This window comes from Bombina bombina, chromosome 1 (assembly GCF_027579735.1).
Source record: "Bombina bombina isolate aBomBom1 chromosome 1, aBomBom1.pri, whole genome shotgun sequence".
Lineage (NCBI taxonomy): Eukaryota > Metazoa > Chordata > Amphibia > Anura > Bombinatoridae > Bombina > Bombina bombina.
In genome coordinates this window covers 233,369,022-233,394,001 of record NC_069499.1, presented here as the reverse complement: position 1 = coordinate 233,394,001, position 24,980 = coordinate 233,369,022, and the positions used below count along the sequence as shown (strand labels likewise).

Sequence of the window (24,980 nt, the reverse complement as noted above, 5' to 3'; positions counted from 1 at the left end):
CCAAACTCCTTGTGCCGTCAGAGATCCCCACACAGCTCCCCAACCCGTGAGACTTGCATCTGTTGAAATTACAGTCCAGGTCGGAAGCACAAAAGAAGCCCCCTGAATTAAACGATGGTGATCTGTCCACCACGTTAGAGAGTGTCGTACAATCGGTTTTAAAGATATTAATTGAGATATCTTTGTGTAATCCTTGCACCATTGATTCAGCATACAGAGCTGAAGAGGTCGCATGTGAAAACGAGCAAAGGGGATCGCGTCCGATGCAGCAGTCATAAGACCTAGAATTTCCATGCATAAGGCTACCGAAGGGAATGATTGTGACTGAAGGTTTCGACAAGCTGAAATCAATTTTAGACGTCTCTTGTCTGTTAAAGACAGAGTCATGGACACTGAATCTATCTGGAAACCCAGAAAGGTCACCCTTGTCTGAGGAATCAATGAACTTTTTGGTAAATTGATCCTCCAACCATGATCTTGAAGAAACAACACAAGTCGATTCGTATGAGATTCTGCTAAATGTAAAGACTGAGCAAGTACCAAGATATCGTCCAAATAAGGAAATACCACAATACCCTGTTCTCTGATTACAGATAGAAGGGCACCGAGAACCTTTGTAAAAATTCTTGGAGCTGTAGCTAGGCCAAACGGCAGAGCCACAAACTGGTAATGCTTGTCCAGAAAAGAGAATCTCAGGAACTGATAATGATCTGGATGAATCGGAATATGCAGATATGCATCCTGTAAATCTATTGTGGACATATAATGCCCTTGCTGAACAAAAGGCAAGATAGTCCTTACAGTTACCATTTTGAACGTTGGTATCCTTACATAACGATTCAATATTTTTAGATCCAGAACTGGTCTGAAGGAATTCTCCTTCTTTGGTACAATGAAGAGATTTGAATAAAACCCCATCCCCTGTTCCGGAACTGGAACTGGCATAATTACTCCAGCCAACTCTAGATCTGAAACACAATTCAGAAATGCTTGAGCTTTCACTGGATTTACTGGGACACGGGAAAGAAAAAATCTCTTTGCAGGAGGTCTCATCTTGAAACCAATTCTGTACCCTTCTGAAACAATGTTCTGAATCCAAAGATTGTGAACAGAATTGATCCAAATTTCTTTGAAAAAACGTAACCTGCCCCCTACCAGCTGAGCTGGAATGAGGGCCGCACCTTCATGTGGACTTAGAAGCAGGCTTTGCCTTTCTAGCAGGCTTGGATTTATTCCAAACTGGAGATGGTTTCCAAACTGAAACTGCTCCTGAGGATGAAGGATCAGGCTTTTGTTCTTTGTTGAAACGAAAGGAACGAAAACGATTATTAGCCCTGTTTTTACCCTTAGATTTTTTATCCTGTGGTAAAAAAGTTCCTTTCCCACCAGTAACTGTTGAGATAATAGAATCCAACTGAGAACCAAATAATTTGTTACCCTGGAAAGAAATGGAAAGTAGAGTTGATTTAGAAGCCATATCAGCATTCCAAGTCTTAAGCCATAAAGCTCTTCTAGCTAAAATAGCTAGAGACATAAACCTGACATCAACTCTAATAATATCAAAAATGGCATCACAGATAAAATTATTAGCATGCTGAAGAAGAATAATAATATTATGAGAATCATGATCTGTTACTTGTTGTGCTAAAGTTTCCAACCAAAAAGTTGAAGCTGCAGCAACATCAGCCAATGATATAGCAGGTCTAAGAAGATTACCTGAACACAGATAAGCTTTTCTTAGAAAGGATTCAATTTTCCTATCTAAAGGATCCTTAAACGAAGTACCATCTGACGTAGGAATAGTAGTACGTTTAGCAAGGGTAGAAATAGCCCCATCAACTCTAGGGATTTTGTCCCAAAATTCTAATCTGTCAGACGGCACAGGATATAATTGCTTAAAACGTTTAGAAGGAGTAAATGAATTACCCAATTTATCCCATTCTTTGGAAATTACTTCAGAAATAGCATTAGGAACAGGAAAAACTTCTGGAATAACCACAGGAGATTTAAATACCTTATCTAATCGTTTAGAATTAGTATCAAGAGGACCAGAATCCTCTATTTCTAAAGCAATTAGTACTTCTTTAAGTAAAGAACGAATAAATTCCATTTTAAATAAATATGAAGATTTATCAGCATCAATCTCTGAGACAGAATCCTCTGAACCAGAAGAGTCATCAGAATCAGAATGATGATGTTCATTTAAAAATTCATCTGTAGGGAGAGAAGTTTTAAAAGATTTTTTATGTTTACTAGAAGGAGAAATAACAGACATAGCCTTCTTGATGGATTCAGAAACAAAATCTCTTATGTTATCAGGAACATTCTGCACCTTAGATGTTGAAGGAACTGCAACAGGCAATGGTACTTTACTAAAGGAAATATTATCTGCATTAACAAGTTTGTCATGACAATTAATACAAACAACAGCCGGAGGAATAGCTACCAAAAGTTTACAGCAGATACACTTAGCTTTGGTAGATCCAGCACTAGACAGCGATTTTCCTGAAGTATCTTCTGACTCAGATGCAACGTGAGACATCTTGCAATATGTAAGAGAAAAAACAACATATAAAGCAAAATTGATCAAATTCCTTAAATGACAGTTTCAGGAATGGGAAAAAATGCCAAAGAACAAGCTTCTAGCAACCAGAAGCAATGAAAAATGAGACTTAAATAATGTGGAGACAAAAGCGACGCCCATATTTTTTAGCGCCAAATAAGACGCCCACATTATTTGGCGCCTAAATGCTTTTGGCGCCAAAAATGACGCCACATCCGGAACGCCGACATTTTTGGCGCAAAATAACTTCAAAAAATGACGCAACTTCCGGCGACACGTATGACGCCGGAAACGGAAAAGATTTTTTGCGCCAAAAAAGTCCGCGCCAAGAATGACGCAATAAAATGAAGCATTTTCAGCCCCCGCGAGCCTAACAGCCCACAGGGAAAAAAGAGTCAAATTTTTGAAGGTAAGAAAAAATGATTAATTCAAAAGCATTATCCCAAATATGAAACTGACTGTCTGAAAAATAAGGAATGTTGAACATTCTGAGTCAAGGCAAATAAATGTTTGAATACATATATTTAGAACTTTATAAACAAAGTGCCCAACCATAGCTTAGAGTGTCACAGAAAATAAGATTTACTTACCCCAGGACACTCATCTACATGTTTGTAGAAAGCCAAACCAGTACTGAAACGAGAATCAGCAGAGGTAATGGTATATAAATAAGAGTATATCGTCGATCTGAAAAGGGAGGTAAGAGATGAATCTCTACGACCGATAACAGAGAACCTATGAAATAGACCCCGTAGAAGGAGATCACTGCATTCAAATAGGCAATACTCTCCTCACATCCCTCTGACATTCACTGCACGCTGAGAGGAAAACCGGGCTCCAACTTGCTGCGGAGCGCATATCAACGTAGAATCTAGCACAAACTTACTTCACCACCTCCATAGGAGGCAAAGTTTGTAAAACTGAATTGTGGGTGTGGTGAGGGGTGTATTTATAGGCATTTTGAGGTTTGGGAAACTTTGCCCCTCCTGGTAGGAATGTATATCCCATACGTCACTAGCTCATGGACTCTTGCTAATTACATGAAAGAAACATAATTTATGCTTACCTGATAAATTAATTTCTCTTGTAGTGTATCCAGTCCACGGATCATCCATTACTTGTGGGATATTCTCCTTCCCAACAGGAAGTTGCAAGAGGATCACCCACAGAAGAGCTCCTCCCCTCACTGCCATATCGAGTCATTCGACCGAAACAGAGAAAGGAGAAACCATAGGGTGCAGTGGTGACTGTAGTTTAATTAAAATTTAGACCTGCCTTAAAATGACAGGGCGGGCCGTGGACTGGATACACTACAAGAGAAATAAATTTATCAGGTAAGCATAAATTATGTTTTCTCTTGTTAAGTGTATCCAGTCCACGGATCATCCATTACTTGTGGGATAGCAATACCAAAGCTAAAGTACACGGATGATTGGAGGGACAAGGCAGGGATTAAGCGGAAGGAACCACTGCCTGAAGAACCTTTCTCCCAAAAACAGCCTTCGAAGAAGCAAAAGTATCAAATTTGGAAAATTTGGAAAAAGTGTGAAGCGAAGACCAAGTCGCGGCCTTGCAAATCTGTTCAACAGAGGCCTCATTTTTAAAGGCCCAGGTGGAAGCCACAGCTCTAGTAGAATGAGCTGTAATCCTTTCAGGGGACTGCTGTCCAGCAGTCTCATAGGCTAAGCGGATTATGCTCCGAAGCCAAAAGGAAAGAGAGGTTGCTGAAGCTTTTTGACCTCTCCTCTGTCCAGAGTAAACGACAAACAGAGCAGATGTTTGACGAAAATCTTTAGTAGCCTGTAAGTAAAACTTCAAGGCACGGATTACGTCCAGATTATGTAAAAGACGTTCCTTCTTTGAAGAAGGAGTAGGACACAATGATGGAACAACAATCTCTTGATTGATATTCTTGTTAGAAACCACCTTAGGTAAAAACCCAGGTTTGGTCCGCAGAACTACCTTATCTGCATGAAAAATCAGATAAGGAGAATCACATTGTAAGGCAGATAACTCAGAGACTCTCCGAGCCGAGGAAATAGCCATCAAAAAAAGAACTTTCCAGGATAAAAGCTTAATATCAATGGAATGAAGGGGTTCAAACGGAACTCCTTGAAGAACTTTAAGAACCAAGTTTAAGCTCCACAGGGGAGCAACAGGTTTAAACACAGGCTTAATTCTAACCAAAGCCTGACAAAATGCCTGAACGTCTGGAACCTCTGCCAGACGCTTGTGCAAAAGAATAGACAGAGCAGAAATCTGTCCCTTTAAGGAACTAGCTGATAATCCTTTGTCCAAACCCTCTTGGAGAAAGGACAATATCCTAGGAATCCTAACCTTACTCCATGAGTAATTCTTGGATTCACACCAATAAAGATATTTACGCCATATCTTGTGGTAGATTTTCCTGGTAACAGGCTTTCGTGCCTGTATTAAGGTATCAATGACTGACTCGGAGAAGCCACGCTTTGATAGAATCAAGCGTTCAATCTCCATGCAGTCAGTCTCAGAGAAATTAGATTTGGATGATTGAAAGGACCTTGTATTAGAAGGTCTTGTCTCAGACATGTCATCCTTTCCATGGTGGAAAGGATGACATGTCCACTAGGTCTGCATACCAGGTCCTGCGTGGCCACGCAGGCGCTATCAGAATCAACGATGCTCTCTCCTGTTTGATCTTGGCAATCAGTCGAGGGAGCAGAGGAAACGGTGGAAACACATAAGCCAGGTTGAAGAACCAAGGCGCTGCTAGAGCATCTATCAGCGTCGTTTCTGGGTCCCTGGACCTGGTTCCGTAACAAGGAAGCTTGGCGTTCTGGCGAGAAGCCATGAGATCCAACTCTGGTTTGCCCCAACGAAGAATCAATTGAGCAAACACCTCCGGATGGAGTTCCCACTCCCCCGGATGAAAAGTCTGACGACTTAGAAAATCCGCCTCCCAGTTCTCTACGCCTGGGATATGGATCGCTGACAGGTGGCAAGAGTGAGACTCTGCCCAGCGAATTATCTTTGAGACTTCTAACATCGCTAGGGAACTCCTGGTTCCCCCCTTGATGGTTGATGTAAGCCACAGTCGTGATGTTGTCCGACTGAAATCTGATGAACCTCAGTGTTGCTAACTGAGGCCAAGCCAGAAGAGCCTTGTGTATTGCTCTTAACTCCAGAATATTTATTGGGAGGAGTTTCTCCTCCTGAGTCCACGATCCCTGAGCCTTCAGGGAGTTCCAGACTGCACCCCAACCTAGAAGGCTGGCATCTGTTGTTACAATCGTCCAATCTGGCCTGCGAAAGGATATACCCTTGGACAGATGGACCCGAGATAGCCACCAGAGAAGAGAATCTCTGGTCTCTTGATCCAGATTTAGTAGAGGGGACAAATCTGAGTAATCCACGTTCCACTGACTTAGCATGCATAATTGCAGCGGTCTGAGATGCAGGCGCGCAAATGGCACTATGTCCATTGCCGCTACCATTAAGCCGATTACTTCCATACACTGAGCCACTGACGGGCGTGGAATGGAATGAAGGACACGGCAAGCATTTAGAAGTTTTGATAACCTGGACTCCGTCAGGTAAATTTTCATCTCTACAGAATCTATGAGTCCCTAGGAAGGAGACTCTTGTGAGTGGGGATAGAGAACTCTTTTCCACGTTCACTTTCCACCCATGCGACCTCAGAAATGCCAGAGCTATCTCTGTATGAGACTTGGCAATTTGAAAGTTTGACGCCTGTATCAGGATGTCGTCTAGATAAGGAGCCACCGCTATGCCTCGCGGTCTTAGAACCGCTAGAAGTGAGCCCAGAACCTTTGTAAAAATTCTCGGGGCTGTGGCCAACCCGAAGGGAAGAGCTTCAAATTGGTAATGCCTGTCTAGAAAGGCAAATCTTAGGAACCGATGATGATCTTTGTGAATCGGTATGTGAAGGTAGGCATCCTTTAAATCCACTGTGGTCATGTACTGACCCTCTTGGATCATGGTCCGAATAGTTTCCATTTTGAATGATGGAACTCTGAGGAATTTGTTTAAGATCTTTAGATCCAAGATTGGTCTGAAGGTTCCCTCTTTCTTTGGAACCACAAACAGATTTGAATAAAAGCCCTGTCCTTGTTCCGTCCGCGGAACTGGATGGATCACTCCCATTACTAGGAGGTTTTGCACACAGCTTAGGAATGCCTCTTTCTTTATCTGGTTTGCTGATAACCTTGAAAGATGAAATCTCCCTTGTGGAGGAGAAGCTTTGAAGTCCAGAAGATATCCCTGAGATATGATCTCCAACGCCCAGGGATCCTGAATATCTCTTGCCCACGCCTGGGCGAAGAGAGAAAGTCTGCCCCCCACTAGATCCGTTTCCGGATAGGGGGCCGTTCCTTCATGCTGTCTTGGGGGCAGCAGCAGGCTTTCTGGTCTGCTTGCCCTTGTTCCAGGGCTGGTTAGGTTTCCAGGCCTGTCTGGAATGAGCAACAGTTCCCTCTTGTTTTGAAGCGGAGGAAGTTGATGCTGCTCCTGCCTTGAAATTTCAAAAGGCACGAAAATTAGACTGTTTGGCCTTTGATTTGGCCCTGTCCTGACGAAGGGTATGACCCTTTCCTCCAGTAATGTCAGCAATAATTTCTTTCAAGCCAGGCCCGAATAAGGTCTGCCCCTTGAAAGGAATGTTAAGTAATTTAGACTTAGAAGTCACGTCAGCTGACCAGGATTTAAGCCATAGCGCCCTACGTGCCTGGATGGCGAATCCGGAATTCTTAGCCGTTAGTTTAGTCAAATGAACAATGGCATCAGAAACAAATGAGTTAGCTAGCTTAAGCGATCTAAGCTTGTCAATAATTTCATCCAATGGAGCTGTATGAATGGCCTCTTCCAGGGCCTCAAACCAGAATGCCGCCGCAGCAGTGACAGGCGCAATGCATGCAAGGGGCTGTAGAATAAAACCTTGTTGAATAAACATTTTCTTAAGGTAACCCTCCAATTTTTTATCCATTGGATCTGAAAAAGCACAACTGTCCTCAACCGGGATAGTGGTACGCTTTGCTAAAGTAGAAACTGCTCCCTCCACCTTAGGGACCGTCTGCCATAAGTCCCGTGTAGTGGCGTCTATTGGGAACATTTTTCTAAATATAGGAGGTGGGGAAAAGGGCACACCGGGTCTATCCCACTCTTTGCTAATAATTTCTGTAAGCCTTTTAGGTATAGGAAAAACATCAGTACACACCGGCACCGCATAGTATCTATCCAGCCTACACAATTTCTCTGGAATTGCAACTGTGTTACAGTCATTCAGAGCAGCTAATACCTCCCCAAGCAATACACGGAGGTTCTCAAGCTTAAATTTAAAATTAGAAATCTCTGAATCAGGTTTCCCCGAGTCAGAGACGTCACCCACAGAATGAAGCTCTCCGTCCTCATGTTCTGCATACTGTGACACAGTATCAGACATGGCTCTTACAGCACCTGCGCGCTCTGCATCTCTCCTAATCCCAGAGCTATTGCGCTTGCCTCTCAATTCTGGCAATCTAGATAATACCTCTGACAGGGTATTATTCATGATTGCAGCCATGTCCTGCAAGGTAATCGCTATGGGCGTCCCTGATGTAATTGGCGCCATATTAGCGTGCGTCCCCTGAGCGGGAGGCAAAGGGTCTGACACGGCATAACTTCCCCCTCGACAGAACCCTCTGGTGATAATTCTTTTATAGATAAAGACTGATCTTTACTGTTTAAGGTGGAATCAATACATTTAGTACACATTCTCCTATGGGGCTCCACCATGGCTTTCAAACATAATGAACAAGTAGGTTCCTCTGTGTCAGACATGTTTAAACAGACTAGCAATGAGACTAGCAAGCTTGGAAAACACTTTAAAACAAGTTTACAAGCAATATAAAAAACGTTACTGCGCCTTTAAGAAACACAAATTTTCCCAAATTTTGAAATAACAGTGAAAAAATGCAGTTACACTAACAAAATTTTTACAGTGTATGTAATAAGTTAGCAGAGCATTGCACCCACTTGCAAATGGATGATTAACCCCTTAATACCAAAAACGGAATAACAAATGACAAAAACGTTTTTCAAACAGTCACAACAACTGCCACAGCTCTACTGTGGCTTTTTACCTCCCTCAATATGACTTTTGAAGCCTTTTGAGCCCTTCAGAGAAGTCCTGGATGATGCAGGAAGAAGCTGGATGTCTGTGTCTGTAATTTTTGCTGTGCAAAAAAACGCCAAAATAGGCCCCTCCCACTCATATTACAACAGTGGGAAGCCTCAGGGATCTGTTTCTAGGCAAAATTCAAGCCAGCCATGTGGAAAAAAACTAGGCCCCAATAAGTTTTATCACCAAACATATGTAAAAAAACGATTAAACATGCCAGCAAATGTTTTAAAATACAATTTTATAAGAGTATGTATCTCTATTAATAAGCCTGATACCAGTCGCTATCACTGCATTTAAGGCTTTACTTACATTACTTCGGTATCAGCAGCATTTTCTAGCAAATTCCATCCCTAGAAAAATATTTTAACTGCACATACCTTATTGCAGGAAAACCTGCACGCCATTCCCCCTCTGAAGTACCTCACTCCTCAGAATGTGTGAGAACAGCAAAGGATCTTAGTTACTTCTGCTAAGATCATAGAAAACGCAGGCAGATTCTTCTTCTAAATACTGCCTGAGATAAACAGTACACTCCGGCACCATTTAAAAATAACAAACTTTTGATTGAAGAAATAAACTAAGTATAAAATACCACAGTCCTCTCACGACCTCCATCTATGTTGAGGGTTGCAAGAGAATGACTGGATATGGCAGTGAGGGGAGGAGCTATATAGCAGCTCTGCTGTGGGTGATCCTCTTGCAACTTCCTGTTGGGAAGGAGAATATCCCACAAGTAATGGATGATCCGTGGACTGGATACACTTAACAAGAGAAAAAACATAATTTATGCTTACCTGATAAATTTATTTCTCTTGTAGTGTATCCAGTCCACGGATCATCCATTACTTGTGGGATATTCTCCTTCCCAACAGGAAGTTGCAAGAGGATCACCCACAGCAGAGCTGCTATATAGCTCCTCCCCTAACTGTCATAGCCAGTCATTCGACCGAAAACAGAGAAAGGAGAAACCATAGGGTGCAGTGGTGACTGTAGTTTAATTAAAATTTAGACCTGCCTTAAAAAGACAGGGCGGGCCGTGGACTGGATACACTACAAGAGAAATAAATTTATCAGGTAAGCATAAATTAGGTTTTCTCTTGTTAAGTGTATCCAGTCCACGGATCATCCATTACTTGTGGGATACCAATACCAAAGCTTAAGTACACGGATGATGGGAGGGACAAGGCAGGATTAAGTGGAAGGAACCACTGCCTGAAGAACCTTTCTCCCAAACACAGCCTCCAAAGAAGCAAAAGTATCAAATTTGGAAAATTTTGAAAAAGTGTGAAGCGAAGACCAAGTCGCAGCCTTGCAAATCTGTTCAACAGAGGCCTCATTTTTGAAGGCCCAGGTGGAAGCCACAGCTCTAGTAGAATGAGCTGTAATCCTTTCAGGGGGCTGCTGTCCAGCAGTCTCATAGGCTAGGCGTATTACGCTCCGAAGCCAAAAGGAAAGAGAGGTTGCCGAAGCTTTTTGACCTCTCCTCTGTCCAGAGTAAACGACAAACAAAGAAGATGTTTGACGAAAATCTTTAGTAGCTTGTAAGTAAAACTTCAAGGCACGGACTACGTCCAGATTATGTAAAAGACGTTCCTTCTTTGAAGAAGGATTAGGGCACAATGATGGAACAACAATCTTTTGATTGATATTCTTGTTAGAAACCACCTTAGGTAAAAACCCAGTTTGGTACGCAGAACTACCTTATCTGCATGCAAAATCAGATAAGGAGAATCACATTGTAAGGCAGATAGCTCAGAGACTCTCCGAGCCGAGGAAATAGCCATCAAAAACAGAACTTTCCAAGATAAAAGTTTAATATCAATGGAATGAAGGGGTTCAAACGGAACTCCTTGAAGAACCTTAAGAACCAAGTTTAAGCTCCATGGGGGAGCAACAGGTTTAAACACAGGCTTAATTCTAACCAAAGCCTGGCAAAATGCCTGGACGTCTGGAACCTCTGCCAGACGCTTGTGCAAAAGAATAGACAGAGCAGAAATCTGTCCCTTTAAGGAACTAGCTGATAATCCTTTGTCCAAGCCCTCTTGGAGAAAAGACAATATTCTAGGAATCCTAACCTTACTCCATGAGTAATTCTTGGATTCACACCAATAAAGATATTTACTCCATATCTTGTGGTAGATTTTCCTGGTAACAGGCTTTCGTGCCTGTATTAAAGTATTAATGACTGACTCGGAAAAGCCACGCTTTGATAGAATCAAGCGTTCAATCTCAATGCAGTCAGTCTCAGAGAAATTAGATTTGGATGATTGAAAAGACCTTGTATCAGAAGGCAGAGTCCATGGTGGAAAGGATGACATGTCCACTAGGTCTGCATACCAAGTCCTGCGTGGCCACGCAGGTGCTATCAGAATCACCGATGCTCTCTCCGGTTTGATTTTGGCAATCAGTCGAGGGAGCAGAGGAAACTGTGGAAACACATAAGCCAGGTTGAAGAACCAAGGCGCTGCTAGAGCATCTATCAGCGTCGCTTCTGGGTCCCTGGACCTGGATCCGTAACAAGGAAGCTTGGCGTTCTGGCGAGACGCCATGAGATCCAACTCTGGTTTGCCCCAACGATGAATCAACTGAGCAAACACCTCCGGATGGAGTTCCCACTCCCCCGGATGGAAAGTCTGACGACTTAGAAATTCCGCCTCCCAGTTCTCCACGCCTGGGATATGGATTGCTGACAGGTGGCAAGAGTGGTACTCTGCCCAGCGAATTATTTTTGAGACTTCTAACATCGCTAGGGAACTCCTGGTTCCCCCTTGATGGTTGATGTAAGCCACAGTCGTGATGTTGTCCGACTGAAATCTGATGAACCTCAGTGTTGCTAACTGAGGCCAAGCCAGAAGAGCATTGAATATCGCTCTTAACTCCAGAATATTTATTGGAAGGAGTTTCTCCTCCTGAGTCCACGATCCCTGTGCCTTCAGGGAATTTCAGACTGCACCCCAACCTAGAAGGCTGGCATCTGTTGTTACAATTGTCCAATCTGGCCTGCAAAAGGTCATACCCTTGGACAGGTGTACCCGAGACAACCACCAGAGAAGAGAATCTCTGGTCTCTTGATCCAGATTTAGCAGAGGGGACAAATCTGTGTAATCCCCATTCCACTGACTGAGCATGCATAATTGCAGCGGTCTGAGATGAAGGCGCGCAAATGGCACTATGTCCATTGCCGCTACCATTAAGCCGATTACCTCCATACACTGAGCTACCGAAGGGCGCGGAATGGAGTGAAGAACACGGCAAGCATTTAGAAGTTTTGATAACCTGGACTCCGTCAGGTAAATTTTCATTTCTACAGAATCTATAAGAGTCCCTAAGAAGGAGACTCTTGTGAGTGGGGATAGAGAACTCTTTTCCTCGTTCACTTTCCACCCGTGCGACCTCAGAAATGCCAGAACTATCTCTGTATGAGACTTGGCAACTTGAAAGCTTGACGCCTGTATCAGGATGTCGTCTAGATACGGAGCCACCGCTGTGCCTCGCGGTCTTAGAACCGCCAGAAGTGAGCCCAGAACCATTGTAAAGATTCTTGGGGCTGTAGCCAACCCGAAGGGAAGAGCTACAAATTGGTAATGCCTGTCTAGAAAGGCAAACCTTAGAAACCGATGATGATCCTTGTGAATCGGTATGTGAAGGTAGGCATCCTTTAAGTCCACTGTGGTCATGTACTGACCTTCTTGGATCATGGGTAGGATGGTCCGAATAGTTTCCATTTTGAAAGATGGAACTCTGAGGAATTTGTTTAAGATCTTTAGATCCAAAATTGGTCTGAAGGTTCCCTCTTTTTTGGGAACCACAAACAGATTCGACTAAAAACCCTGTCCTTGTTCCGTCCGCAGAACTGGATGGATCACTCCCATAACTAGGAGGTCTTGCACACAGCGTAGGAATGCCTCTTTCTTTATCTGATTTGCAGATAGCCTTGAAAGATGAAATCTCCCTTGTGGAGGGGAAGCTTTGAAGTCCAGAAAATATCCCTGAGATATGATCTCCAACGCCCAGGGATCCTGAACATCTCTTGCCCACGCCTGGGCGAAGAGAGAAAGTCTGCCCCCTACTAGATCCGTCACCGGATAGGGAGCTGTTCCTTCATGCGGTCTTAGAGGCAGCAGCAGGCTTTCTGGCCTGCTTGCCTTTGTTCCAGGACTGGTTAGGTTTCCAGGCCTGCTTAGATTGAGCAAAAGTTCCCTCTTGTTTTGAAGCGGAGGAAGTTGATGCTGCACCTGCCTTGAACTTTCGACTGTTTGGCCTTTGCTTTGGCCCTGTCCTGAGGAAGGGTGTGACCCTTACCTCCAGTAATGTCAGCAATAATTTCCTTCAAACCAGGCCCGAATAAGGTCTGCCCCTTGAAAGGAATGTTGAGTAATTTATACTTCGAAGTCACGTCAGCTGACCAGGATTTAAGTCATAGCGCCCTACGCGCCTGGATGGCGAATCCGGAATTCTTAGCCGTTAGTTTAGTCAAATGAACAATGGCATCAGAAACAAATGAGTTAGCTAGCTTAAGTGTTCTAAGCTTGTCAATAATTTCAGTCAATGGAGCTGTATGGATGGCCTTTTCCAGGGCCTCAAACCAGAATGCCGCCGCGGCCGTGACAGGCGCAATGCATGCAAGGGGCTGTAAAATAAAACCTTGTTGAATAAACATTTTCTTAAGGTAACCCTCCAATTTTTTATCCATTGGATCTGAAAAAGCACAACTGTCCTCAACCGGGATAGTGGTACGCTTTGCTAAAGTAGAAACTGCTCCCTCCACCTTAGGGACCGTCTGCCATAAGTCCTGTGTAGTGGCGTCTATTGGAAACATTTTTCTAAATATAGGAGGTGGGGAAAAAGGCACACCCGGTCTATCCCACTCCTTGCTAATAATTTCTGTAAGCCTTTTAGGTATAGGAAAAACATCAGTACACACCGGTACCGCATAGTCACGGAGGTTCTCAAGCTTAAATTTAAAATTAGAAATCTCTGAATCAGGTTTCCCAGAATCAGAGAAGTCACCCACAGACTGAAGCTCTCCGTCCTCATGATCTGCATATTGTGACGCAGTATCAGACATGGCCCTAACAGCATCTGCGCGCTCTGTATTTCCCCTAACCCCAGAGCAATCGCGCTTGCCTCTTAATTCAGGCAACCTGGATAATACCTCTGACAGGGTATTATTCATGATTGCAGCCATGTCCTGCAAGGTAATCGCTATGGGCGTCCCTGATGTAATTGGCGCCATATCAGCGTGCATCCCCTGAGCGGGAGGCGAAGGGTCTGACACGTGGGGAGAGTTAGTCGGCATAACTTCCCCCTCGTCAGAATCTTCTGGTGATATTTCTTTTATAGTTAAAGACTGATCTTTACTGTTTAAGGTGAAATCAATACATTTAGTACACATTCTCCTATGGGGCTCCACCATGGCTTTCAAACATAATGAACAAGTAGGTTCCTCTGTGTCAGACATGTTTAAACAGACTAGCAATGAGACTAGCAAGCTTGGAAAACACTTTAAACAAGTTTACAAGCAATATAAAAAACGTTACTGCACCTTTAAGAAAATTTGAAATAACAGTGAAAAAAGGCAGTTACACTAATGAAATTTTTACAGTGTATGTAACAAGTTAGCAGAGCATTGCACCCACTTGCAAATGGATGATTAACCCCTTAATACCCAAAACTGAATAATAAAAGACAAAAACGTTTTTTGTTTTTTTTTGGTTTTTTTTTCAAACAGTCACAACAACTGCCACAGCTCTACTGTGGCTTTTTACCTCCCTCAAAAACGACTTTGAAGCCTTTTGAGCCCTCCAGAGAAGTCCTGGAACATGCAGGAATAAGCTGGATGTCTCTGTCAGTATTTTTATCTGCACAGAAAAGCACTAAAATAGGCCCTTCCCACTCATATTGCAACAGTGGAAAGCCTAAGGAAACTGTTTCTAGGCAGAATTCAAGCCAGCCATGTGGAAAAAAACTAGGCCCCAATAAGTTTTATCACCAAATACATATAAAAACGATTAAACATGCCAGCAAACGTTTTATATTACATTTTTATAAGAGTATGTATCTCTACAGGGAGTGCAGAATTATTAGGCAAGTTGTATTTTTGAGGATTAATTTTATTATTGAACAACAACCATGTTCTCAATGAACCCAAAAAACTCATTAATATCAAAGCTGAATATTTTTGGAAGTAGTTTTTAGTTTGATTTTAGTTATAGCTATTTTAGGGGGATATCTGTGTGTGCAGGTGACTATTACTGTGCATAATTATTAGGCAACTTAACAAAAAACAAATATATACCCATTTCAATTATTTATTTTTACCAGTGAAACCAATATAACATCTCAACATTCACAAATATACATTTCTGACATTCAAAAACAAAACAAAAACAAATCAGTGACCAATATAGCCACCTTTCTTTGCAAGGACACTCAAAAGCCTGCCATCCATGGATTCTGTCAGTGTTTTGATCTGTTCACCATCAACATTGCGTGCAGCAGCAACCACAGCCTCCCAGACACTGTTCAGAGAGGTGTACTGTTTTCCCTCCTTGTAAATCTCACATTTGATGATGGACCACAGGTTCTCAATGGGGTTCAGATCAGGTGAACAAGGAGGCCATGTCATTAGATTTTCTTCTTTTATACCCTTTCTTGCCAGTCACGCTGTGGAGTACTTGGACGCGTGTGATGGAGAATTGTCCTGCATGAAAATCATGTTTTTCTTGAAGGATGCAGACTTCTTCCTGTACCACTGCTTGAAGAAGGTGTCTTCCAGAAACTGGCAGTAGGACTGGGAGTTGAGCTTGACTCCATCCTCAACCCGAAAAGGCCCCACAAGCTCATCTTTGATGATTCCAGCCCAAACCAGTACTCCACCTCCACCTTGCTGGCGTCTGAGTCGGACTGGAGCTCTCTGCCCTTTACCAATCCAGCCACGGGCCCATCCATCTGGCCCATCAAGACTCACTCTCATTTCATCAGTCCATAAAACCTTAGAAAAATCAGTCTTGAGATATTTCTTGGCCCAGTCTTGACGTTTCAGCTTGTGTGTCTTGTTCAGTGGTGGTCGTCTTTCAGCCTTTCTTACCTTGGCCATGTCTCTGAGTATTGCACACCTTGTGCTTTTGGGCACTCCAGTGATGTTGCAGCTCTGAAATATGGCCAAACTGGTGGCAAGTGGCATCTTGGCAGCTGCATGCTTGACTTTTCTCAGTTCATGGGCAGTTATTTTGCGCCTTGGTTTTTCCACACGCTTCTTGTGACCCTGTTGACTATTTTGAATGAAACGCTTGATTGTTCGATGATCACGCTTCAGAAGCTTTGCAATTTTAAGAGTGCTGCATCCCTCTGCAAGATATCTCACTATTTTTGACTTTTCTGAGCCTGTCAAGTCCTTCTTTTGACCCATTTTTCCAAAGGAAAGGAAGTTGCCTAATAATTATGCACACCTGATATAGGGTGTTGATGTCATTAGACCACACCCCTTCTCATTACAGAGATGCACATCACCTAATATGCTTAATTGGTAGTAGGCTTTCGAGCCTATACAGCTTGGAGTAAGACAACATGCATAAAGAGGATGATGTGGTCAAAATACTCATTTGCCTAATAATTCTGCACTCCCTGTATTAATAAGCCTGATACCAGTAGCTATAACTGCATTTAAGGCTTTACTTACATTAGTTCGGTATCAGCAGCATTTTCTAGCAAATTCCATCCCTAGAAAAATATTAACTGCACATACCTTATTGCAGGAAAACCTGCACGCCATTCCCTCTCTGAAGTTACCTCACTCCTCAGAATATGTGAGAACAGCCATGGATCTTAGTTACTTCTGCTAAGATCATAGAAAACGCAGGCAGATTCTTCTTCTAAATACTGCCTGAGATAAACAGTACACTCCGGCACCATTTAAAAATAACAAACTTTTGATTGAAGAAATAAACTAAGTATAAAACACCACACTCCTCTTACGACCTCCATCTTGGTTGATGCTTGCAAGAGAATGACTGGCTATGACAGTTAGGGGAGGAGCTATATAGCAGCTCTGCTGTGGGTGATCCTCTTGCAACTTCCTGTTGGGAAGGAGAATATCCCACAAGTAATGGATGATCCGTGGACCGGATACACTTAACAAGAGAAAATACTATCTTTGTTTTTCTAACAAAAAATAAAATAAAAAAGCAGGCATAATAGCCAACCAACACCAGAAAATGACACAACTTGCGTCATAGAAACGCAATTTCACGCCAAAACAACTAGCGCCAACAAAGACGCAGGAAATGACGAAATTTGTGCCATCAAAGGCCAAGAATGACGCAATAAAAAACAGATTTGCCCGCGAAAAAAATTGAAAAAGAAAAAAGTTTAAATAACTTCCCAACATGATTTCTATACTGAAACTGTTTAGACTGCAAAGGGAAATATACATAGACCTGACTCATGGCAAATATAAGTAAAATACATATATTTAAAACTTTATATTAATACATAAACCTCCAAACCATAGCTGAGAGTGTCTTAAACAATGATACACACTTACCGAAAGACACCCATTCACATATAGCAGATGGCCAAACCAGTACTGAAAACTATCAGCAGAGGTAATGGTATATAAGAGAGTATATCGTCGATCTGAAAACGGAGGTAGGAGATGAATCCCTACGACCGATAACAGAGAACCCTTGAGAAGATTTCCCATCAGAGAAACAACAAAATCAATAGGCGATACTCTCTTCCTCACTCCCACTCATTCCCTCCCTCCTCCGCTGTGCCGACCACCCTCCTTCCCTCTTTCCCTCCAGCACCTCCCACTGGCACTGAAGGAGATTGTTACAGACAGTGACACAGACCATGTAACTGTCTGTAATGATCAGGCTATTGTCATTCATATGGTAAAGGAGCACCGATTACCCTCTGTTTCCATATGAAGGCAGGTGCCTGCAGCCCAGGAAGAGTAAGTCTCGGTTAACACTTGCTGGAGCTTCCTGAAGGTTGGTCGTATATATACATTATGCAGTACGATGGGCGCAAGGGTTTAAAGGTACATAAAACCCCAACATTTTCTTTCCTAATTTAGATAGAACATAAAATGTGGGCTTAGTATCCCTTTAAGTAAAAATCCTGGTTAAATTCTGTGGGGATCTGTTTAGACAGGATCCAGAGGAATAACACATGTGATATGAAGTTGCACAAGTCATGTATATACATAGCACCAATACTCTCAAATAGGTAGCGAGTGACAGTAAGTAATCAGTTTCCTTTAACCACTCATGGACAACGCTCATTGTTTAATCCTAGCTAAGCAATAGTAGAAAGTATCTCTCAGACAATTAGCATTAGTATGAAATGCACAAGTGAAACAGGTATATTGGTTTAAATGTTATTTGGTTTCAAGCAAAAAAAAAATGCTTACATGTTGCTTTGTCCTATGGACAAAATAAATAATTCAATACAGTGTCCACTTAATACCCACTGCAAAATGCAATGCAGATCTTATTAGGCCCAGCAAGTAACATAATTATAAATGAATTGCTTCCCGAGAGGCCTGTAGTTCATTGTGTAGAAACTGAGTTAAACAGCAGTTCATGAAATACTGCTTTATTTATTTATTTTACACAGTATGATAATTAATAGTTGTTATTCTATTAAGAAGAAACATGTATTGAAAGTTACAACATATTACATAAGAACTGTAAAGGAACATTAATTAGCCATATTAAGATGAAAATAAGAAGTGTAATACATACCTTGTTATTCTCTCGTATGTGTGCTTTAACGCTATTAAAGCAGAGTTCCTGTACCTAATTATTCCCACTCTTATTCATACAAAACCAAGTGCATCACTCATGACATTCCTCTTATAGCCTACTCACAGGCAATAAAAATGCACATAGTTATTAGACTTGTGTATTCGTCATTTTTGTTCAATGCTGACGTGGCCAACTTTCGTGATGTTTGGATCTTTTCAGGACTGAATTTCTTCTTTGGAAAGTGAAGCACACTGTGCAAATCCAGATTTTAGTGTGCTTCACTTTCACAAAAAGAAATTCAGCTCTGAAAAAATCAGAGCATCACAAAAGTCTGGCTACTTCGGCACTGAATGAAAATGACGCATACACATGTCTATTTATAGCTGTCCCCTGCAATTAAGAGCGCTCAGGTACAATTTGCAATATTTAAATAAAAAATTATCTTTATCATCTTTGAACCATCCACATAAGACATTTAAGTATTATATTAACTATTATTATTAATGTCCCTTTAAATTTAGGAAGAGACTATTTCAGTTGTGCCCTATGTATATAAATCATTTGGAATACATGCACACATGTGCACAAACACAAATTAGAATTAAAACCAAATTTTTGAGCCCCACCCTACCCTCCCCATATGGAGCAGCTTACGTCACCTCCAGTAAGTCAATCATCCTGGTCATCTGTGAGTAAATGAGCACTCTGTGGCCTTGTGATTTCAGACGGGTCAGCAGCAAGTCCAAGGCGTAGAGCTTCCCACTATCAGTGATTAAACTCTCCTTGTCTGCAAAGCATGATGGGAAAATGGGATGTTTCAGTTAGAAGAAAATATGGCTAATACATTATTTAGACCTTTCTAGGCAATCACCAACTTTAAGACCTAGTGCATATACAGACAGATACAAATCCCTAAATCTGGAATGACAATATCCAAACTTATTCTGAAATCCAGACGTCTTTAAATAAGATTTTTTTTAAAGTAAAATTATTCAAATCTAAAAATTTTCCCCACCATGTGTTCAAAGATGCAAATGATAGCATATATTTTAAAACAATAACTATTACCTTTCTGATTGCAGTGCGGTACTATCTGTCTGATGGTACTGGTACTATTAAAGGGATATGAAACCCCAACATTTTCTTTTGTGATTCAGAGCGGGAATACCATTTTAAAACGTTTCCAATGTACCTCTGTATCCCCTCTTCAAGCTGACCTCTTTTACAAATGCAAAACCCCAAATATTCCAAAATCCAAACTATTCCGAAATACTAAACAAGCAGTTTGGATAAAGGGTTTTCTACCCGAACTGAAGGCAAATACAATTTAGGAACAACAATTTTGTATTTTCATCAAAAGAATGAGCTTAAACAAAAACAGCACAATTGCAATATGGTTATGTTTGTTTTGTTGTTTTTATATGGGCAAAAAAGTAAGACTTTTCAAAACCTTTACTTCCTATTAAAACTATAGAACCTGGTAAATGTATAAATTGCACTTGGGTCCCTCACTACTTCATTTTGAAAGCAAAGCCACTGTCTTTGTAGCTTTTACCTGCAGCTAATATTCTGTTGATGCTTGAGTAGGAAGGCCGCAAGTCAGCCCTAATGTCACTGGCATTGCCAGGTAGTGAGCACCAGCATGTTGCAGAAAGCTACCAAGGAATGACACAGAAACTTTACAGTATAGATAAATAAAGTAACAATGTGATAAGTTAAAAAGACATCTATGCATTCAGAAGAAGAAACATTCTTCCTTAATATTTAAAGACATATGAAATCCAAAAATGTTTGTGCGATTCAGACAGAGTAAACAATTTTTTAAAAAGTTTCTAATTTAATTATATTTGCTTTGTTCCCATGATATTCTGTGTAGAATAGATACCTAGGTAGGCATCTAGAGCACTGCATGCCTAGAAATAGTGCTGCCATCTAAACTGCTGCCCCATAGTGCTCCATAAATGGGCCGGCTTCTAAGCATACTACATCCCTGCTTTTCAACAAAAGATACCAAGAAAATGAATACTAATTGAGAGTAGACTTAAATTAGAAAAGTGTTTAAAATCGCAAGCTCTATCTGAATTCTGAAGGAAACAGTTCTGGTTTAATTTCCCTTTAAGTTATTCCCTTTTATGCTCATTTAAACCTGCAAAAGGTATAAGAGCTTAACATAAAGTGTATAGACATGTTTGATCTGTAGAACCTGTTTGTGTTATCTGTATAACAGTAGTACCCTCCTTGAAAGGGGGGAGAAGGAGAAGGGAAAAGGAATCTTACACATTATTACACTTAAACTTGCCTTGTTGGGCGACATGATTGGCTAGGAAGACACTTGCTGCACCTTTTTTTTTTTTTTTTTTTTCTCCCCCGCACTAAGGATATTTGCATGATCACATTTGCACTGGGCAGAGATTCAGTAATATCACTTCACTACAACCACCTCTTCACCTAAACATCGGAATTTAAGGGGCTATGCCCGCCCCGTTTTCTAATTAAATTCCCTCCCTGCACTCTTTTTCTTTTTTTTCTGTGAGATTAAATGCACATGGATAAATTTATCACAAACTTTAAAGCTAACTCGCCAATCATGCCCCCCAAACTGAAAGACAAAAAATCACGCACATCTGATGCACATCTAGACACGGTAAATGAACCATCATTACATAGACTTGATACTCAACCATTAGTTAATCAGATGTCGGATCTCTTTCTACCACAATTTGAGCTGTTAAAAACTCAAATGACTGACATAATGTCAGAATTTAAACAGTTTTCTAACCGACTCACAGAAGTTGAAAATAGGGTATCGGCAAACGAGGATACACTATATAAGCAGGAACAAAATATAGATGCAAACACTAAAACCCTGAAAGTGCTCCAAGCAAAAATGCATGAGTTAGAAGATCGCTCGAGGCGTAATAACCTTAAAATAATTGGCCTCCCCGACAACGGGGATTACGCAGATCTAATTCACTTTTCAAATACAACTCTCCCCATGGCTGTCGGTATCTTACAGAAAGATATACCAACACCAGTAGAAAGGGCACATAGGCTGGGGCCAATTAGGGATGCTATAAATGTTAAGAATTATAACAGACCAGTAATGATTAAATATCTTAACTTTCAGGATAAGATGAATATCTTAAAACTTTATAGAAAGATGGAGAACTTATATATTGGCCAAAGTAAAGTTTTAATTTTTCAAGACTACTCCAGTGAGACTGCCTCTAAAAGAAAAGAGTTAGCCCCGTACTGTACCAAACTGATCAATGCTGGCTTCAAAGCTAGACTCATTTACCCTGCTAAAATTGTAATAGAGGAACAAGATGGTAAATGCACCCTTAACAATGTGTTAGAAGCCAGGGAATTTTGCAAAAATAAGAAAATTATCTGGTAAAAAATGCAGATAAGGATAAGTCATATTAGAAGCATACACGAGTACTATGTGTTTTTTTACTTTTAAATTGTGTGTTAGCCGGCTGCGGCTAATAATGCTGATCTGTTTTGAGATGTCTAAATCAGCAATTTACCTGCAGCGCAGGGACCTGAGTGTTGTTTTCTGCTCCTCTTTTTTGTCTCTTTTGTTTGAATTTTTTTTTTTTTTTTCTCTTTCTCTCCTTCTTCTCTTTCTCCTTTTTCGCTCTCTCTCTTTCTCCCCCTTGCCCTCTCTCTCCCCCACAGTCCATCTCATCTGTCTTGGCCCGCCCCCTTATTGCTATGGATAAGGTATATCACTACTTTTCCCCTGACTCCCCAGCACAATGAAAGATAAATTAAAATATCTTTCTTGGAACGTTGGTGGAATAACATCTCCCAGTAAAAGGAAAATAATTATCAAACAACTTGCTAGACATAAACCAGATATTGTTTGGCTACAGGAGACACACCTAAAGAGAGTAGAGATGGAGAAGTTCAAATGTAAATGGATAGGTAAGGTCATCTCTTCAGATTGCTCCAGGAGAAGGAAAGGGGTCGCTTTTCTTATTAATAAAAATTTACAATATAGCATTCAGAATATTCAAATTGATACACATGATAGGTGGTTAATCTTACACATTGAGATTGCTGGGGTTCGATATGTCCTGTGCAATATATATGGGCCCAATAATATAGACCAGGCTTTCTGGGACGATATCATTATCAAATTGTCACCCAACATAGACCAGAAAATTATAGTGGCGGGCGACTTCAATCTGACCCCTATGTCTGTCCTTGATAGATTTACCCCTAAACAGTACACCCCTCCTCTTAAAAAAATGCGCTTATTTTGTCAGATCTGTAAAAATCTTAAACTACATGATATTTGGCGTATCCAACACCCTGACACTAAATTATACACCTGCGAATCTAAATCTCATAGATCTTTCTCCCGGATTGATTTTTTTTTAATTTCTAGTCCCCTTCTTAAAGTCAGAAGTAAAGCTCAGATAAATGACATTGTAATTACTGATCATGCTATAATTTCTCTCGAAATGGAACTTCAACCCCCTCTAGCAGAAGCAACTAACAATTTCTATTTCCCCAAACACCTAATAAACAATATTCCGTTCCAACACTGGTTACGCCATAAATGGCAAGAATATAGTTCCGACAATTACCTGCATGCAGATAAACCAGAAATTTTTTGGGAAGCTGCAAAGGCATTTCTACGGGGACAGATTAAAGCCTATATGGTTATAGCCAAAAAGAAATATATTGCATGCGAACTACAGCTATCAAATACAGTCACGAACGCCTACAGAAACTACGTAATTACACCACTAAAGAAATTTTGGGACAAATATAAGATGGCTAGGCAAGATAGGGATCTTTTCTTAAAATCTAAACTGACCATGGAAGAAATTAGAATGAATGCCCTTTACACAGGACATTACGGTAAATCTGCAAAATATCTTGCCAGACTTGATAAAGTTAGGAAAAAGAATAACACTATTGAGCAGTTGGTAGTGGGTGGTAAGAACCATACAGCATTGGCGGACATTAAAAATGTGTTCTTTGATTATTATCAAGATATATACTGCCAAAACAACTGACCCAAAGGACAGTGTGAGGTTCTGGAATAGTATCTCATGTCCAACAGTCTCCCCTGACCAGATAGAAGCAATGAATCTTCCCATAACAACTCTGGAAGTTACAAAAGCCTTAGAGGAAGCTAAACTAGGCAAGGCCCCCGGCCCAGATCAATTACCTGCCGAGTTTTATAGATTACTTAAAGATGAGATTGTACCTATCCTTACCTTGCTGTTTAATGAGTATTATGTCAAAAAAAAGGCTATGTCCAGATTCTTCTCGGCGTCAATCATCACCCTTATTCTTAAAAAGAATAAAGATCCTTCAGACCCTGGCTCATATAGACCGATTTCTCTACTGAATGTAGACTATAAACTGCTCACAACTATCATTGCTAATAGACTTAAAAACGTATTACAGGAGATTATCCACCCAGATCAATCAGGCTTTATGATGGGCAGATCTCCAACAAAAAATATTCGTAGAACATATATGATTCTTGAACATTTATGGAATAAACTCCATGAAAACAAAGTAGCATGTAAACAAGATTTTGCCCTGGTGATGATTGACGCCGAGAAGGCTTTTGATTCTATTATTTGGCAACACCTTCACAATGCCTTGTTCAACTTTGGTTTCTCTGGAAACATAACTCATTTTGTCAAAGCCATCTATGATTTTCCCATCTCCACGATTCTGGTTAACGGTAGCCAAACCGCGCCTCTTAAACTAGAAAAAGGGACTCGACAGGGCTGCCCTCTTTCCCCCCTGCTTTTTAACATCGCAATAGAACCTATGGCAATATATCTTCGCAAAGAAATCTCAGGCATAAAATTGGGCTCCCAAATGTGTGTACTCTCCCTATATGCCGATGATTTACTACTCTATTTTAAAAACACTAAAAGAAACATTCCAAAAGCCCTCGAAATTCTAGAACAGTTTAGTCTAATATCCGGCTATAAAGTAAATACTCTTAAATCAGAGATATTATGGGTTCATAAACACAAGGAGAGCTTCCACCAACATAATTTCAGAGAAGTGGAAAGTTTTAGATACTTAGGAATCCAATTACATAGAGATCCTGCGCTATGGTATAAACTTAACTATACAGCTTTCTTTGCTAATATTACACCTAGAATACATCGTTGGTCCTTATTCCCACTCTCACTAACCGCAAAAATAATGCTTATTAAATCTATTCTCTTTCCTCAGTTACTGTATATAATGAACAATCTGCCGCTATTCATTCTGGACAAAGACATTAAGTTCTTTAATAGCGCGTGTGCAGATCTTATCTGGAACAAAGGTAGACACATGCTCTCTATTAGAAAGCTCTCCCAAGCTAAGAAATTTGGAGGCCTCGCATTCCCGGATATTAAGACTTATAACATAGCCATATTGGCACGATTTGGAGTAGACTGGTTACTAGCTGCCGACTATCTAACAAATAGTAACGCGGAGGAGGAGCTTATTAAGCCATTCTCCCTTATAGCGG

At 41.0% G+C, this 24,980-nt stretch overlaps 1 protein-coding gene across 1 annotated transcript in view; it reads right to left on the bottom strand.

Moving 5' to 3' along the window:
• The window catches only part of INO80 (INO80 complex ATPase subunit), a 396,744-nt gene that overhangs the window by 110,014 nt on the left and 261,750 nt on the right, over positions 1-24,980 (bottom strand). The window contains 1 exon segment of the mRNA XM_053711738.1: positions 19,135-19,262. Coding sequence (XP_053567713.1) covers positions 19,135-19,262 — 128 coding nt within the window.